General features: G+C 40.1%; 1 protein-coding gene across 11 annotated transcripts in view; it reads right to left on the minus strand.

Moving 5' to 3' along the window:
* The window catches only part of PDE1C (phosphodiesterase 1C), a 376897-nt gene that overhangs the window by 160742 nt on the left and 196247 nt on the right, over positions 1-19908 (minus strand). For 4 of the 11 annotated variants that reach the window (XM_080383287.1, XM_080383285.1, XM_080383288.1 and 1 more), the window contains one exon: positions 7508-7570. The exons of the other annotated variants lie outside the window; for them this stretch is intronic. In XM_080383287.1, coding sequence (XP_080239413.1) covers positions 7508-7570 — 63 coding nt within the window. The remainder of the gene's footprint in view (positions 1-7507; positions 7571-19908) is intronic. 11 annotated transcript variants of the gene reach the window in all.

Consider the following 19908-nt stretch of genomic DNA (forward strand, 5'->3'; position numbering starts at 1 on the left):
TCAGTTCATACGTGACAGATAAGCTTTTCATGGAGTTACCAGCAGAAAACCCCAGCCCTCCAAATGTGCACAGACCTTCCCTCGACAGCTTAATTTAGATGGGTTCCCTACAATGTGCAGGCCATCATGGAAAAAATAAACACTGTTTAGAGATAAAGAATCCCTGTCCCTCAAAGAAGGCTGAAATGTTTTCCCAGCCTGTTCCTTCAGCTGCCCATATGCTATCGCAGGCTGCATGTCAAACGATCTCAGAACCATCAGCATGAAAGGACATGACAGACTCAAGTAGGTGACACGAATAAGGAGTGACATTTGCTACGTTAATAACACAAACTGGAGAGATTAATCAGCAACTCTGACCTCTGCTGCTCTACCTAGTAACTATTTCCACACCAAAAAGAAGTGGTCTGCTCCTCTATTACCTTATTACTCCAGACTGTGGAGGTAATGTTTTAGCAGCTGCGATAGATGGAGTAAGAGATAGAGTAGTGTAAAGATACATACCTGAAGGCAGGCTTCTTTGTTTAAGGGCTTCTTAATTTTCTGTCACATTTTGGTCCAATGAAATACACCACCCCTCCCTCCAGACTCTGCATGTTACTGCACAGGCCATTAATATTGCAATTACGTACGATATTCTATCTAGATCAGTACGATAAAATACCACTTAAAGACTCCTAAATTAGTAGTCACCTCTCTCCAACATATTGGGACTGTTTGTCAGGTAAATATTTCAATTTGATACATGCCAAAGCAGGTAATTAATAGACCATCTGCATACACATTATCCATTCACTGTGCTAAATTCCTCTTCATAAGCCTCCTTTCAAAGCCAATGCAATCTGATTACAAGCATCCAATGACAGTTTATCCCCAAAATAGGTTAAACAACAGTTTTCTTTCTCTCCCCCAAGTCTATGTCATGACATAATTTGGATTGGACACAATGAGCCCGTTACAAAACCACGCATCAAAACTCTTAACAGAAAGAAATGTACATTCTAGTGAAAGACAAGGGCCAGGTTCTGCCATTCTGCTGCGGATGCACAATGTCTGACTCTGCATGAAACCCCCTCTACAGTGTTACGGCTACAAGTATTAAGGTGCCAGGGAGCCTGAGTCAAAGATAAAGCATATTAGAAATGTAACAAGTGACTTCTACGGTTGTTTTCTAGAAAAAGTGACTAGATTTGAAATTTCAGAGCATTTTGCAATATGATCCGATCAACCACAAACTAAGGAATTCACCTGAGACCTCCAGAAATCTGCTGCCCATTAGAAAAATCAGTTTAAACATTCAAACACATGCACTTTTCCTTTTCTTCTTGCCTAAAAACCTCTTCTTCCCTTGGTCTCTGCTCTCTTTTCATTTCACCCTTGTGCCATCCAGTATTAGCTACTGTGATACACAAGGCATTCAACACCTTGAGACTGCTACTTTCTCTCTAAAAAGTTTCAACGAAAAAAGTTTGCAGGCACTGCAATTAAATCAAAATAGTGCAGCATCACTTATGATTTTCAACAAGCTGCCAGCCTTTTTTCTCATCACTTTTTCTCCCTTTCACCAATGAAAAAAGACTATTTTTCAGATCAGTCTACAGAAGTATATTTCACGTCAGAATTCACACACACGTTCTTTAAAAATCACTCAGCTGAATCAAATTCATATCTGAATGACAACAAACAATTACACAATATTTGGAAAGCTCATTTTCTCTAATCATTCTATATATTAAAAGGAAAAAAATGCAAAAAATGTTTTTAACAGAGAAACAGAAAAGAGAGAAAAGAAGAAGAAAAGGGAAAAAGAAAAAATATACTTTGGAAAAAAAAGTGCAGAATAATAATAGCATCTCCATCATAATCTTTAAAAGGTTTTAACAGTCCCTAGGGCTGCATTCGCACACTGCAGTTCTGGATACCTTAATGTAAAATTAACATTGGTACAATATAATCTTGTTGTTTCTCATTCACTTCTGTACTAGCTTGGCTTTCTTACAGCTCCTTCAGATTTCAAAAGAGTATTTGACTGCTGAACTACTTAGCTGCCTCACTCACTTGGCACATCTTGCCCTTCAGATAGTAGCATGTCTTCAACTTGTGGCAAAACCTGCTCATAAAGTGAACTACAAAACCCATCAGTAAGATGATGGACTGAGTTTATAGCCTTCTGAAAATAATTTTTATATATAAATTAGCTGCAAATATTATCATTCTTTGTAGAAGCCGTAAGCATCACTGAATTCTAATGAATGTTTTGCCTTACAAATACACAGCTTGATAAGACACAATTATTTATAAAATGGAAATAATTGCCTCTCAATTACTTTCTTCCCCTCTGGTCGTTATGCTACAGGAAACAGCCAATGCCTGCTCCCTCTCAGTGGCTGTTTCTAGAACACCAAAATATCCACTCTGATTTATCTCATCTTTAAATAAAATTTTCTCTATCTTTCCAATCATTCCTCATGCAGAAGCCTCATCATTTTTGCCACCAGGCTATGGAATCCTCTTCTGTCTGCTCCACTTTTTATATCACAGAGTTCACTATGAAAGGCAATATTCACAGGGCAGGAGGCCCATCATTTCCTAGAAATGCTTTTCCATCCTTTGAATTTTATGTCCCACTACCATTTGCCTTCTGAATACCTTTGCACACTAAGCAGAGCTTGTCCTCCCAGGAATTCTGTCCAGAGTCAGCATTCCTGTGCAAAAGGGGACAAAAGGCAAGGCACCAATTAAGAGGCCTTTAACTTATAAACTACTTGCAAAACATATAATTCCTGCAAGATATATGTGGCTCTAATGCCAATCTGAAAAGGCTATTTCACCTCATTTATTGGTATTAGTATGTGGCAAAAGCCTGGCCAGGCACTACCACGATGTATCCTTGATAGCAGGTGTCTGGGAAAGCCTAGAGTCATCATTAAAAAGAATTTGCTAGTTAGTGATTCGGAAAAGTCTTTCAAAAAGCAACTCCATTATTTCTGCCAGTGTAAGCAGATATCCAGGTAGGTTTGATCCTTATTGCCTCCATTTTTTATTTTTTGTTTTTGCCACTGCACTGTGCACACCTGGAATATATTCATTGCCTGTATCTCAGGCTGATATGTACATGAAGCATCCATTTTGTATCAGAACTAGAAAAGCTCAGTCGCTGATCATGGACTGAGCCGTTTGGAAAAGAAGAATAGTGACTCATGAAAGAAAAACAAAAAGAAAAATCAAGGCTTCAAATGTTTACTTCTAAAGTCAACAAGGAATGAAACTTGAGTTCTCTTCGATGTGTTGTGAAAGCAAAATGGCAACCTAGTGCAGATGCTTGAGTTTGACTTTCTTCTATGTCAGCTGAGTAACTTAACCACCCACCCAGCATCCTCCAATTTACCTTTCCTCTGCCCCCTTCACAGGGCTGTTACAAACCAGATTCCCTCCAGTCGTTCCCCGCCCCCCATCCCCCCGGAAGAAGTTCTATTTTATCCAAGATAATTCTGGAGAACAGGTCTGTATCATTTAAGAGAAATTTTCAGGTACTCCATCAATCTAGTCAGAGGTGATAAACTAGAAATAGGTTGTAGCTGAAGTGAGAGGAAGTTTTGAAAACAACATTGTGTGTTGTTTCTGCTGCTGCTGCAAGGTTGTTCTGAATGGTGGCAGAGTACTGCAAAAAGATAAACAAGCATTTACACATACCACAGAGTTACTGTAAGGGTATTAATAACGGCATTTACAAGACTTCAGGAGTAGGAAAGTATCTAACTATCCTAGAATGTGATGCACTTGAAACTCAAAATATGCCGTAAGTCTCTTGCACAATAGATGTCTAATAGCAATATAAGGATGTTAATTCTAATAACCACGGGCAGTCTGCCTCTCCATGATTTGCTAAATTTTGAAGAAAATTCTGTGAACATGGAATACATCAGATCCACTCCTTCCTGCTAAAGGCAGACACCGAGAAGTGCTGCACACTGCAGTATCTGTTCACATTTGTAACACCACAGGAGCAACCACAGGTAAATAATATTAAAGCAGATTAAATGCAGCAAAAACTGTAATGGACAAAAGCTGAAAGTCCCAATTGGTCAAGCCAAAGGCTATTAAGAGACTCCGTTGCTCAGTGCAGTTGGAGAATCAAGGTCTCGCATATGGAATGTGAAAATACCCTACCATGCGCATGACATGCACACTTCCCATTTGCATCCATCATCTTGAGATACAGTACTCACAAAACTGTATCATCACTTCGGTACTTGTCAGTGATAATGCAGTATGGCTCATTATAAATAGCTTTTGATATAAGCATCAAGAATAGGAGGGGTTTTTTTAAGAGATACCACTATTTAGCTACTTATTTTTTAATTCAAGAGAGTTTCAAGGATAGAAGAGAACGGAGTATTTGCAAATGTGCAGAGAGGCAGCTAACAGTCCTGTAGCAATTTCCAGACTACTTCAGCAAAACTCCTCAGGAAACATCTGGTGACTTGTTGCTGTTGTTGAGGGTTAACTTCTGCAGTCTGCTTTTGCTTTCCACCAGCTCCAACCGTCAGCCTTCCTTGGCAGCTTTCTGACTTGGGAGTACCCGTAACTTTTGTCTACAGCACACTGCTGATCAAAGACTGCTAAGCACCTACTGCAGCCGTTGCTTGGCAGGAGCTACATGACCAACAGGCAAATAACAGTGTCCCAGTAGCTGTTGCAGCAGGAGGGTGAAGGAGCCCAGAACCTCTGCTGGGGACTGCACACTAACAGTGGTGATGTGCACTGTGGTCTCCAACACCGGCTGGAGCAAACGGCTTTGGCACATCAGGGGCTTTGACCCAAGCAGCACTGTGGAGCAAGGATGCTGCTGTTCAGGTCTCAGGCTGCAGGAATTGGCTGGTGACCCTCCCTGAGGCTGGGAACAGTGGTTTCCTCCCCTGTGGGAAGTATGCTGTGGCACTAAGTTGCCAGGTGAAGGAGATGCACACCATCAGGGAGGATGAACAGCCTTCACAGAGACCCAGCAGAGCTGAAAGCCAAGACCTGCATTGCAAGGTGGGAGGTAAATCTACAGACTATCCTCAAGGGATTCAAACTTCCAGGATGGGGGAAGACGGAAATTTCTCATTTCTAGCAAGACATCTGGGGCTGCTTCTCCACTTCTAGTCCAGGAAACAGAGAAGAAAGGTCACCTTGCATCAGGGAAGGCATCAAAGCCAGCTAAGCCTCAATCAAGTGTCTGTATAAAGAAGAAAACGGGCATGATAGCTGTAGGACTCCTTCCTGCAAGGGGGAGAGGAATCCTTCTGTTGTTTTTTCCTGTTTGTCTCAGGTTTTCTGGTTATCTGGGATGTGATAAAGAAATTGCTGAACCTTTTCCAGCCCTCAGACTATTACCCACCACTGCTCATCCACGTGAGCATCCTAAACAAACAAGAGGAACTAAAACTCCACAGGCAGGCACAGAACTGCAGCATGGTTGGAGCAACAGCCACGGTAGGATGGCTTGCACAGCTGGCACGCTGGGATGGACCGGTATGCCCACTCTTCAGGGAAGGTAGGCAGGGAAAACAAAGAGCAGGGTTGGCCTTCTGTCTTGAAGGAGCAGCTCAATGGCAAGGTGGCCAGACTCAGGACATCCAGGATATTCCTGGGTGGTGGTAAGAATAACGCCTTGATTTGAGCACTAGAGGGCCAGCCAGGGGTGAAGAACTTTTTCTCCCTTTCCCAGGCAGAACAGAGGGTTTGCGCAGGATCCATCCTTGGAGATTTTACAGACCCACCTGGATACATCCCCAAGCAACCTGGTCTGAGCTCATCATTGAGCCTGTCTTGAGCAGGAGATTGGAGTAAGGACCTTCTGAGGTCCCTTCTAATCTGAGGGACTCAGACAGGACAAAAATCCTCTAATTGAGTGGCAATCACAAATCTGTCTGCAAGGAAAAGGTGGTAGTCGGAGGTAGATAAATTTACCCATGTGCATTCCATTACAGACTTTTTTCCTTTTTAGTAAAAATTACATGCATTTACGTGAGACAGAAGTGTTAAAGAGGCTTATATTTAAGACAAATAAGCACAACAGTAAACTCCAGAAAATCTACCATTAACAAAACTAGGATAATACTCCTACACTTTAGTTATTCCAAAAAAATGTTCCCTAATAAACGTACAACATACTTTATGAGATATAAGGCTCAGGTTCATAGTCTTGATCCCACAGCCTGTGTTGGTTTATTTATATTTTTATATATATATATATATATATAAGTATATGTGCCTGTAGAACTAAGTAGGGCTGGAGTCACATCACCTAACACTGGCCATCTAAACAGATGTCTACTCTTTTCTCCAAGGTTTTCTCCTTAAGCTCCCTCTACAGTTGCTTGCAAAGAGCCACCTTCCACTAAATCTCCCCTTGTCAGACAAATACAATTAGGCAAGATGAATTCCACCCTTAACAAGACCTGTTACCAAAATCAACTAAGCACTTAAAGCCAAACACTATAGTGAAAACAACTGTCCCTAATACTACTAAACGGACTGTAAGTGAACTCGTAGCAAGTGCATGGCAAGCAATAATTCTTCCAATTCTTCTCGTTTATTCCTCAGGGTTTTCCAGTGTGACTTGCTGTTTTAGACCTGTCTTGTTTAGACTGTTAATTCTCTTCTGGCTGGGGATTGTTCACGTTACTTACCTAACCCAGGATTTGTGCCATGGTTTAATCTCAAACACTTGTATTAGTTATATGCCACTAATAATGTTGCATATAACTCCACCCTGAAAGCCATTCCACCTTTCAGCAACTACCTCTGTGATAATTAACTCAGTCCATATCCTCAGTTAACTGAAAACAGAAAGAGCAGGCGACACCTAAAGTGCGAGGCAGGCTGTGCACAGAAAAGTTGAGAGTGTGAGAATAAGCAAAACCAGTATTTTTAAGACAGACAGGCTGTGATGGTAGTGTCCCATCTTTGCCCCACCTCCAGGTCCATCTCCACACCTCAGCACCCCAGCCTTCAGTTGTACCTCTGTTTAAAGATTCAGGTGTAAAATATTCTTTTATCTGGAGGTTTATTTGCAACCAGGATCCAGCATGAGGCTAGAATGAGGGCCTAAGATACAATTCTTCTGACTGAGAATCTTGGCATTTGGGTTGTCATGTACATGGTATGGGAGTTTGTGTCCTTACAATCATCCTATCCCATCCTAATTATAGCCTATGGGAGGTGGGGGCCGGGAGGAGAAGTCTCCAAAAGCCTAGCCTGAGAGCTGGTTGCACATGTTTAACGTGAATTAGGCATTTAGCAATCAGCTCAAAAGCCTAAATGGGAAACGCTGCTCAAAGTGAAATAAGTGGAATTCTTTGTTTAGAAGATCCAGAGTTTCACTCTGCCTATTCATCTCTTTCTCTGCAAAGGCACATAAACAGGCTCTTGTTAAAAACCTAAGGAAAACTTCTGCCATCCTGCCTTCGCCTGCCCTGTTCCACTCCACCCAACCCCCCCCACGCACACAGTGACTGACCGTACATGAATTACCAGACTGTGGAGTCGCTCAAACGTGATGACCGTTTCCCATAACAAGCTCCTGAAATAAAGAAAGTCCGTCAGCTCTCCAACATTTATCACAGTACCTTTCTGTAGGGTGAGAAAAAAGCCTGAATTCCAAACGCTTTTATAAAGGCTAGATCAGCTTATGTTGTGCTTTTCAAGACACCAGATGTAACTCTCACCAAGCTGAATGCGGACTGTTAGATGTCCTTGTGCACTTGTGCAGGGGAGGAAATGAACAAAGTCTTTTAAGCCCTTTGTGAGGTTTCAGTGACGGTTTAACTGATGACCCTTAACATTTTGAAAATCCTTCTTTGAAATACAAAGGAAGTCTACTATTTCTTTCCATAAATAATACCTTTCCGAGTTTGATTCGTGCCTGGAATGGATTCAGTATTTCAAGCAAAGTAAACATTGTTTCATAATCCGAGGAGTGCCAAACAAGAAAATATTTCCCCTCTAATTTATTTGTTACATAACATTCATTTATAATATAACAGGCAAGTCAGTGGAAAACAACCAGCAGACCAGGTTTTTGACAACTTACTCGATTAGCAGGAGATACAGGGCATTCAAATATTTTAAATATGAGATGAAGAAAGATTAAAAAGAAAGAAAAATTAGTGGTGATAAGTGAACTATCAAATCTAACAAACTGTTTAGCTAAGATTTAGACAACACAAAAAGTGAACCTCAGGTCATTAGAAAAAGCTCCCACGGATCTGCAAGCCTGCTGCTGATTATCCCCAAACTAACAAACAGGAGGGCCGGAATGTTAAACGTATCAAACAAAGTAAAGGGGAAATACGACTTTTAGGCAAGGTCATGCTACCTAAACCACAATACTTCCTTGCAAATGTTTTTTTCCAGAAAGGGCAAACACAACTTCCCTTCTGCAAGGTCTGTAGCTTATTATTCTCTGCGATGATTCACACTGTATGATAACATTCCTATTTGAAAAACAGAATCAGTGCAGCTTTAAAACAAGTACATATTTCCATTCAGGACACTAAGTTTAACTTAATGAGCTATTTGATCCTTTGAAGACCTATACAGTCACCCCGTTTGATAACCTACTCAGCTGCCTAGGTTGTTTTTCCCCTTTTATTACAGCTGTGTCCTTTGGATAGCATACCAGCATCATACCACTGAATCTTTGTAAGACTCTCCACGTGGCCTATGGCATATGTTAACTCCAAAAGCAGGTAATAAAAAAAAAAAATGTATTACTGGAACTATTCAGCAGTACTGGCAAAGTTTCAAGCCTAAGGTTTCCAAACAGTACAGCTTGGGAAGTGTTGATAAGACCCAGACAGTAAACAGACACTGAACAAATGTCTCAGGAATGGTAACGTGAAGTGACAATTCAAGCTAACTTACCACAATGAGATTATTTTATCTCTCTGTACTGCAAAAAATAATACGTCATCACTGTTCTTAGTAAATGACAGAATGAGGTGCTGCAGTCGCATGCAAGAGCAAGTAGTACACAGGGAGGGGAGAAATGTTGCACAGGACACAGTCTTGGCATGGGTTTCTTCCATTTCTCACCAAAGATAATTTTAATCAGTTAGAGGTTTTGAGTAGTCACCGAGCCATGTCCACACACTACAAAACAGGCTGCGTGCTGTCTACAAAGCGTGCTTTAGCATGGCTTAGAAACAGTCAGTATGAAGGAAGACAGTTAACTTACTTGAAGGGCAGGAGGCAAAACAGCTTTATGGTATCTTCAGTCACAACCATTACTTTCACCAATGACCGTAAATGTGTAGTGAGAATGTTTCTGAGAAGATGATCCCCTGGAAGCCTTCTCACCACGTACACACTTGGTGTGTGAGGAAACCGCCACGTGAGAGCTGCATTTAGACCTGAGCAATTATCTGCTGTACAGCTCTCTTACTAAAAGCTCTGCTTCAAAAACATCAGCTTTTAAAAATTAACCACTCCTAGCCAGAATGGTGTTTAATCAACACTGACTTATTTGCTTGGTCATTCTTTCTCTTTGTGAGACTATGGTGGCCGTTATAATTGCCTAAGAGGTATTCTTGGAGATGAAAGTTTCTTGCCTTTACCAGAAAATTTTGTGCCAGTCCCTCCTCACACTAGCTTGGAAGAGCCCAGTGTTGAAATCCATGTCCAACATAGGCTGAAAACAGACAGTAATGCTGTATGTATTTCGAGATAAAATGGTTTTCAAATAACAGAATGAAAATATATGTACTAGCTAACAAGTTTTAAAACATTGGAGAAGACAGTGCACATTGAGTCTCTATGTGTCAGTCAGCAAAAAGAATTCTGTGTTTCTCCTTGCACCGGAGAGTACTCTTAAAGACTTTTAAACACACCTACTAAGACAAGGTACATGATGCATTAAACTGATCTTTCTCTCACCTAGCCTTGGCATCATAGCTTGGTACTGCTTATGTAATATGGATATGTTTGGGAAAACCACGTTAAGACATCAAACTGATCTCCTATCAACCACTTAGCAGCCTTGACTGCAACCTGTACTACTTTTCATAGAATCAGTGAATGGTTTGGGTTGGAAGGAACCATAAAGATCACCCAGTTCTGACCCCCTGCCATAGGCAGGGACACCTTCCACTAGACCAGGTTGCTCTGAGCCCCATCCAGCCTGGCCTTGAACACTGCCAGGGATGGGGCATCCACAGCTTCTCTGGACAACCTGTTCCAGTGTCTCACCACCCTCACAGTATGGAATTTCTTCCTAATATCTAATTTAAATCTACCCTCTTTCAGTTTAAATCCATTATCCCTTGTCCCATCTCTACATGCCCTTGTAAAAAAACCACTTCCAGCTTTCCTGTAGGCCCCCTTTGGGTGCTGCAAGGCTGCAGGAAGGTCTCCCCAGAGCCTTCTCTTCTCTGGGCTGAACAATCCCAGCTCTCTCAACATGTTTTCACAGGAGAGGTGCTCCAATCCTCTGACCATCTTCATGGCTCTCCTCTGGACTTGCTCCTCCAACAGGTCCATGCCCTTTTGTATCATGCAAAAAAAGCTCAACAGCCCTATAATCCACCCTGGTTTTCCAAGCACTGCCCGCTCATTTCCTCCTCCCCTTCTTTGCCTGCAAATATGTATTCACACACAGACCACATCTCCTATTAGTATTCCAATATTATGTATAAATTTGATACTACATTTGTCCTGATGCTGACCTCTCTATAGCGTCTAGAAGTTTGATTGTTCAGCAAAACCCAACTTGCAACTGTATTTCAGCCTGAATTTACAGTGACAAGGGTGACAATCAGTCACCTAAACAAACCTGTATCAGGACATTTGAAGAGCCCTCAGCATCCAAAGCATCTGCAGTAGGTTGGCACACAAGACATAAGGAAGACCCATGCCCTTTTGGAGCCAGAGGCCATGTGGGTTTGTGAAACAACACAGGATGGCTACGTGCCAGCAGTTAAGGCCTCTGAGATTAAATCTGTGGGAGTTTAACTGACAGAGCTGGAAGACACACTTCCAGACTTACAAATCCTTCTTCAGATCTGAGAGACAACCAACACCTAATAACTGTGATACCTACTTTTCTGACCAAATAACAAGCTTTCTACTTTTCAGTGACCTGAGCTCCAACTCCATTTCAGAACGCTAGTAACCTATATTCATTCAAGAGAAATAATCCTCGGATGGGGAAACACTGCTGACCAGAAACACAGCTTTATTAAAAGCTGTATTAGATAGTTACGGCTGTTCAGGTGCCTTCTTATTCAAAATATTAGACATCCTTCTTATGGAAGAGTATTGCCTAACAGTATAGTTAAACTAACTTCATTTGGTGTCTTTCTGGTTTACTTCGATAAAAAATTAGCAGCAATTGAAAGACATCTCTGGGTATTCCTTACCAAAATACAGATGTTATTTATTAATCCACTGAAAACACCTGTGATTTCTAAACATCAATCATTTTAGTTCAAAGTGAAAATATTACATTTTTGTGTTTTCTGTTGAGTTCATGCTTTCCTTAAATGTTCTACATCTGTTCCTCAAGCTGAAATCCTTCCAGAGACAAACCCATCATATGCTCATAAAACTTGATGCCTGTGTAGCACATTCCCAATTCAGATTGAAAGGTTTTGCTGCATCAACGTGCATATGATGCTTTGAAGAAACATTCGCTTTAATTACATCCTTTCAACAAACAGCTGGAAGAATAAGCAGGTGAATGCTGTAAAGTCTGCTTTTATAATGAAACAGTTTTCCACATTAAGACTAGGCAGTTACGTATATGCAGACATCACAAAGTCTGCATCCCAAAAAGCCAGCCATGTGTTTGTTTATGTTACTCTACTCCATTTTCTTCAGCACATGGAACTTTACCAGCTGATTCACCAAGTAAGTCCCTCATACCCTCTCAATATATGGCAATCCAGATGTTAACCACAGCCCTATTGAAGTGTTATGCTAGAAAACAAGGCAGTTTAATATGATTTATCTTGCATTATTCCTGCTTCTGCTTCTCTCTCAACTTCTAACACCTTTCAGATGCAGAGGCTGAAGAAATTTGTCATCTTTTCTTCCACCTACACTTTTTACAGCCAAACTTCTCTATGTGCAGATCTGTAGTGTGTGAGGTTTCTCAGAGCCATCCATGTTTCCATCACTGGATTAATAAGAGCAACTCACAACTTATCAGCTGCACATGGCAAAGGAAAATGCTTTTGCTAGTGATGTGACAATCTGCCTGCAGGTTTCAAACACCTGTGAGATTCCATACCACCTTCTGTCATTTTTTTTAAACTATCCTGAATTGGCCCCAAACCACCTGAGACAGAAGCCCTGTCTCCAAGTCCAACCACTGCACACCTTTTATTAATGTGTTAGTATTAATTAAAGCATTAGATGAAAATGAAGGTGCAATTCAGAAATATCTTTATATCTGTTCTTTAAATTCCTCCCAAGTGAAGGTTACTGGACAAGCGATGATGAGGCAAATCCAGCTTTAATGATATTTCCCTTCCAAGATGTTTCAGTTCTGAATTCACATGAGAGCACAGTGTCAAGGCTATGCTGATAAGTCAAGGCTGAACATTGCTTTCTAGAGATAGAAAGGTGAGAGTTGATGTTTATTACTACTGGTCTCTCAGTTTCTGAAGGACACTGATAAAAAGCATAGCATCAGCCTGCCAATAGGGTCCCACAGACAAAATAACTGGGACACTGCACTCCCAGTGTTCAGATCATCCAGCTGAGAACTGGGGTGAAATGAATCTGAACTAAGTCAAATACATTTGGAATGGTCATACAAAAAGTCTCGAGATTTGGGAGAGGCTGTTTCTGCCATCACCAAACTGCTCCAGGTTTGGTCCCAAAAGAGTCAAAGCCTTCAGGTATTTAGGAATTTCCTCTGCTGGAAACTGTTGGGGCCTCCAGCTAATTTACATCTCAGTTTAAAAACAGGACAGATGCATCCATCCCATGCATCCTTGTATCCCCACACTGATATTCACCACTTTCAGGTATGCAACGTGAGGTAGCCCTGACAATCCTTCTGGACCCTGACACTGATCTCCAGCATTGCCCTCCTCCGGGCAACTGCCCTGCATGCTGAGGGCAGAGTCCTTCAGCCTCTGGGGATAAAGCTCTCACCTCTGGAAGCTGCGGTGCTTGCCAGCCTTCCAGCCCCTCATCTTGGCAAGCTTTAGGACAGGACTGAAGATTAATTAATCTGCTCCAGCTTTTACAGTTCTCTTTAAAGCAGCCATCAAAACACAGCATTGCTTGAGATAGCAACAAGGTTGCTGATTAATGATACCTACTGTCACTTCAGTCCTTGGTGTCTTTAAGCTGCGTCGGTAAACAGATCGGTGCTCAAGCTATTCGTGCCTCCTGAGTCATTAAAATTGAAGGTATAACATAAAATACAGCAAGTTGCTGCCATTGTTTATTTAGTGCAAAAACTCCCAGAAGGAGCATTTGTCATCACAATCTGAAATCATTCACAGTATTGCCAGGGGAAGAAAAAAAAAAAAAAAAATAAACATTGCAACTGCAATCTGTAAGAAAGCTGAAGTGCAACCATTCCTATGGCTTAGCCAGTCTAAAGAAAAAGCAGCAAAAGCTGATTGCTTTTCAGAGCGTGAACAACATATTTTTATGACAGTCTTGTTCTTTTTCCTTCTAAGCAAATCTACTCCTGGCAAAAGGTGTTGGATTGGCTACCTAAGAAATAAGACTCACTTATTGATCCATATGCAACACAGTCAGCACTCATAGTCCAAATTTTTATTTCATCACTATGCTTTAATCATAACCTACACGAGCACAGTTCAGCAGTGGCTGGACAGTAGCTTAGTCTCTGTGCCTGCTCATTCCTTGAGCATTCTCATGAGAATCAGTGTTTCATTTTGGAGGGGCTTAACCAGATGCTCCAGTGCCAATAAATTATTTCACAAAACCATGAGATGTAAATCACAGAATCATTGCTGTTCTGGGGTGCAGATCCCACCAGCTCCTGCAGTGGGCAGTGGATAAGTATTCCTGTCTTGACTTCCAGAAAAAAACACGGAGAAGTCCTTAGTAATCACTAAGTACCGCTAGAATTTGTTAGGATGTTATTAGGTAGCTGAAAATAAAACCTTCAATAGGGAAATTACCAGCTCATGTGGAACTCAGTTATAGTAGTATTTGTTTTGATAGGAACAGGGAAAAAAAAATCTTTAGCATTTAAAACCATCTTTTAGCAGACTAAGAATTCAGAATAAGTAGATTCCAGTACAGAACTGGTTCACTTGAAATGATGTCAGCATCTCTCACTTTTTGTTTTTGTAATTTTACTCTTTTTTTAGTTTAAAAAAAAAAAAAAAAAAAAGTGCTACTTGCTGTGAATTTTCCCAGGAAGAACAAGCAAGAACCCAAGAAAAGAACCACTTCCACCCTATCATTTCATTACTATTAACATCCCAGATTCTGAAAAGTAACCCAATAAGACAATGGTCTACGAGCCTAGAATAACCGTGTATCAGCAAGTCCAGAGAGTGCTTTCTGCGCTGCATGAAGCATTGTTTCTGGCAACGAGAACAGAAATATTTTTTCCCCCTTTTAAAAATAGCTGGTCCCAGTCAAAACAAAAATTAAACAAGCAAAGGTTCCAAAGCTATGAACCTTAATTACATGCACCACTAAATCTCAATGTGTCGCACAGGAGTGCAGAAATAATATACTTGTACACGTTAAGAGTAATAACCTCAGAAATTTAACTATAGCACTTCTATTACATTCAGACATTTGTTATTTCTTCTCTCCAAAGGTATGGTTGTAGCTAGCCGAGGAGGAACAAGGGTTTAAGTACTCTAAGAATCAGAATAAAGATTAGGAATGAGCAGCTGTACCGATAAAAACACAAACCTGAAAAAAAGTTTTCTGACCAGGCATTGGAGGCCCAGATGTCCAAAGTCCTGCCCCTACAGCTTGTGAGAAAACAAAACACTTCTCCGCTATAACTGTTCCCAAAATCTGGCTGAGAAAAAAAACTTAAAATTAACATAACACAAAACCCCCACCACACATCTTTGGAAACAATCATGCCAATATTTATTCTTAAGAGCTTGGGATCAGTCTTAGTAAGCTGGACACATCTAATGTACCCGTCACGCATGTACTTGCTCATACATCCATGCGATCAGGCACATTAGTATCTCTGAGTAGTGTTAAACAATAAACCCACAACATCAATATCTTGAATACTTTAAAAAGCCCTTGTGAAGCACAGCACGTGCAAGTAGGTATGAAACAACTGGATGTTTCTACTTGGGAATCTCATCCCCAGCAGCAGAACAATTCTTCTGCATGATTAAAATCTAACATCATCATCCACTGGAATATAACATTAATTCAAACCCTGAAAAGTACACATGAAATTCTTTAGCAATGTCTGCATCTCTTCCGACTCATCAATAGATGGATGGGAACGAGGGAAGGAGATACATCAGCCAAAAACTACAGTAAATTCCTTCTTGATTTTCTCTGTGGTGATGCTCATTGAAACACATATTAAGTATATTAATGTGCAATTCCTTTTTAAACTAACGCATACACAAAGGAAGCCCGAGTCCTTTGCTTCTACTTAAGGCTTATTTTCCATTTTTGGTGTTAACACTTGGAAGCCAGGCTATCAAAATACATTACTGATTGTGCTCCCTTGTGCCCGTGGAGATGATATGGCACTCAGTAAGGATCTGCCAACGTTTTCACAAAAGACTCTCATAAATGTTTTCACCTTAAATTTGCAATAAATCCTTTGGCCCAGCGTGCAGTGCACCTGTAGACATGGCATAAAGATCTGGAGGATTCTTCACCTGTCATCTAATTAAAGTTAAATTCCAGCCCCAAGTTATTATCTCACAATAGGCAGGGGAACAGGGCAAACTAAATGCATTTGTTGGGGGGAAAATCATTAATTATTCATAATGCTTGGATAGTTTATTGAGAACATGCTAAAGGAAACACAGAGTTTAATCAGTAGAAATCAAACAGAGAGACTCTGATGTGGCAATGCGGAAAGAGGGTTTATAGCTTTCCCAGCTTTGATAAGACTTCTTAGTGGCTCCAGTGTAATCCACATTAAAAGTGAGAAATTGCTTTTGAGAAAAAGTCACACCACCAGGAGATAGCTGATTCTCTCCTGGGGCAAATTATCTCAGCAAGGATGCCTCATCGTTTACATTTGATAGATTTTTAACAAAACGCCTTTGGATTCCCTCTTCATCATTTGCAAGGGGTACACACATTTAGGAAGCAAGAGATTTTGAAAGGCAGAAGCTTATACAGGACTTCATTTATATTGCCTTCCCTCAAAGGAGGTCCCCAGGTAAAAGCTCATTCCCATATTAACTGCCAAAATAATGTCAGTCACCAACAATTTTTTTTTTCTTTTTCTCTCTCTCTCTTCTCCTTCCCCCCCCCCCAAAAAAAAAAAAAAAATGTTGTCCTTTGGTCTGACTGCTAAATCAAAGAAAGGGATTAAAACAACTCATTATCAATTCAAATTGAATTCGAGACACAGCTAAGACACAGGAGTTCTGAATTAGTCATGGAAATGCTGCATCTTAGGGTAATTTAAATGACCAACTTTTTGTAATTACCCAGCACACTGAAAATTGCCTGGAAGTTGCTATAGCTCATACATTATAAATGTCTGATGGGAAAAATCAATGGACTACCTATCTGCTACTTGAAGTGTCAGTTCAGAGGGGTCAACTCATTAGCAGCTGTTGGGATTATTGGTTTGAGCAGATGCAATTTAGCATTCCGTTAAAAAAAAATATCCATTTGAAGTTATTTTGTTTTCTTCCTTTTGGTGTTTTATTGCCCAGGAACTTGTGACGCTCATCTGAAGGGTAGAGAGATACAGCCTAGGAGCAGCAAGTGCCAGTGGGATCCCAAATCTTAGCATTTCCCACTTGTTTCTTGAGGTTTCCCTTGGAGGGAAAGCTTTTTGACAGACAATACTCTGTGCTGCTGTGTATAGTGTGTGTTAGGGAAGATTAGTGGGATACAGAGAGTCAAGACTAACACCTGTCTTCCTTATGGTGTGGATTAGAAAAATTGACATACAGTTAAGAAAGAGGGATGAGAAGGAACAAGGGAATGGGAAATGGCAGCTGGGAAAGAAGGACTGGAAACAGATGCCTCAACATTTGTGTTAACAGTTAACACTTATTCTCAGGAAATAAAACCAGATTTTTTTTTTTTTTTCAGATACTTACACAGATCTTCCCTGAACACCGAGACATTACTGAGAAATCGCAGCACAAATAAGAGGAAAAGAACAAAAAGAGAAGTTCTATAGAGCAGTCTCTTCCTTTGCTAGCAGTTACATTAAGCTCCAGCAAAAGAAACCCCTTTACTAGCAGTATAAACTGCTTTCATCCAGACGTGGGAAATGAACAGTCTTATTATCCATAGAGGGATTGCATCAGTAGCAACTGTCTTAGCTTCCTCCCTCTTACACTACCAACGTGACCATCAATGTTAATGTCATTTTCACTAAGGAAGTTTCAGTAGGTTGCATGCATCAAGTCTGAGTAATTCACTTCTCAGGGGCAAAATAAACAAACAAAAAAATTTAAAAAACCAATAGCATTTTATGGGAAGATCATGTCTAATAGGCAATAATACAAGGCTTAACTTGTGTAAGAAGGACAATAAAACTTGGTAAAGAATTCAGTTATGTGTAAATTGTGGGAGAAATCCCTGTTACATCCCCCACCAAATCCTAATCTAATTCTCCAAACACACTTCAGTAGAGATCTCAGATGAACTAAAATGGAAATGAACACTTACTGGTACCTGTGCACCCACAAGCAATTCCATTCTGTGCCTGTAAGGAATTAAAACTGCAAAACTCCAAAGGAAAAAGCAAGCCACTTCAGCTAAAAATCAGTCTGTGGGAAGGGCACTGGATGGCACTGAAAGAAGCCAAACTAACCCAATGGGAAAGTGTCAGGGGACTGGGGTTTGTTATTCTCCATGCAGCTTTCCAGATTCATACATGCATTATTTTGTTTGATTCCAAATTATGAAAACAGAAGTGCCAAATATCATAAGGCTGCAGCGTATCTGATCCAAGTCATTTATTTTTAGAGTGTTATTCACCCAGGTATATAGTTAGGGAAAAAAACCTATTCTCTGGCAGGTTTTTTCTAGACAACTTTTCATAACAAAGCCTAGAAAAGTTGTAGAAGCCACAAGACTACTTCTGCTCTGCCCTCTCAAGATTTGAATCAGGAAAACTTGTCAGGCACTAAGAATTTTAAAAAAGAAAACAACTATACTTTGCAAAGTCATTTTGGTTTGAACATCTGATACAAACCAGTGTGTGACAACGAGTTTATCTTCATTAAAGTACAGGACTTTTCAATGTAATTTTCATTACATATCAATCTTACTCTAGCAAAAAGGGAATGAATCTTGCAAATCTAGATACAAATAACTTCTAACAAATCACTGTAAACTGTACCTGTAAAATCTAAAACTACATGATATCATTATTACATTTTGAAAACCAGCATCATGTACAGAGGACCAATGCAAAAGCAGGACTCTGCTATCAGTTCTGCTGAAATGACACTGAAGTTTACAGCCAGATTTCACCTAAACGTGAACAAATTTAGGAAAAGCCTGAACATAACTTTCTTTTAAGAGGTAAGGGCACTTGTCATCACAGGATTTGAGTAGCATAAGCTACTTTTTCCATTTTTAAATCTGGCAGAGTCCGTTCCTTATCGAGTAAGGTGTGTTATTGTTAGAACAAATACTGCACAATCAGTAATACTTTAGGTATTGTAAATCAGCTGAAAAACTATGCTTAATAGATTCAATATTTAATAGTCATTAAACATTAGGGACTTTTGTTTGTTGATAATTATTCAGCACTATATAAGACATGGAATAATATTAATTTCAGTTAAATAATAGGAATATATATCAGCAAGAAAGATTTGGTCACAATTTAATCATGTTTCATAATTATTTTGAAATTAATCCTGCCCTGGATATAGAAGGCAGGTCCCATTACTCATGTCAGGAATCCAAAATTTATACCTGCCCCTACCAGGGCCATCATAGTAAGAAATGGCTGCTTCCTTTTGGGGTAGAAAAACTGAGCAAGATTTCAAAAGCAGGGTATAAAAAAAAAAAAAAAAGTTGGTGTATCTGTATGAAGTTAAAACTCACTGCATCCTCCAGCGCTCTCAAACAGAGTGAAACAGAAGGACAGGAAGCAGGAGGGTGTGTAAAAGCCTCTGTCACTTCCAGTGTTTCCATGTTTTCCTTTTATAGAAAGTGTTAGGAGAAAAAAAGCTGGGATTTCTAGAAGGTAGGTTTCCTTCTCTCCTCTCAACTTGAAATTGCCATACACATAGCCAATATAAACTTTCTCCATTAATTAGAGCACAAACTCCACTTAGCTTTGTTAACTTGAACTGTGGCCTCTTTTCCAGAGCTGTGTAATGCTGCCAGTATCTAAATGTACTTAAACTACATTAGAAGACCACTCAGGTTGCAAAGTTAAGCACCCACAAAGCTAGGAAGTACCAAATTAAGGTTGCCAATGTCACTTTAATTTTCCCCCTTCACATACAGATTAATTATAAGCTTTACTTACGTGACCATGTTCAATTTTTTCCTGAAGCACCCATCATTCTGCAGTGCAATGAATACAAAGCACTCAACAAATCAATACCTTTTTTACTGAAATTGTGTTCATTAAATTTAACAGAATCAGCTCCACTTGTAATATTATAGAAATAAATCAGCAGATGTCTTTTTGCACAATGCCCAGCAGCCTTGAATTGAAAATTTAACATCAATTTTCCTGAAACACAGAGTTTCAAGAAATCCTATAGG

The sequence above is a fragment of the Falco punctatus genome, assembly GCF_963210335.1.
Source record: "Falco punctatus genome assembly, chromosome: 4".
In the NCBI taxonomy this organism is placed as follows: domain Eukaryota; kingdom Metazoa; phylum Chordata; class Aves; order Falconiformes; family Falconidae; genus Falco; species Falco punctatus.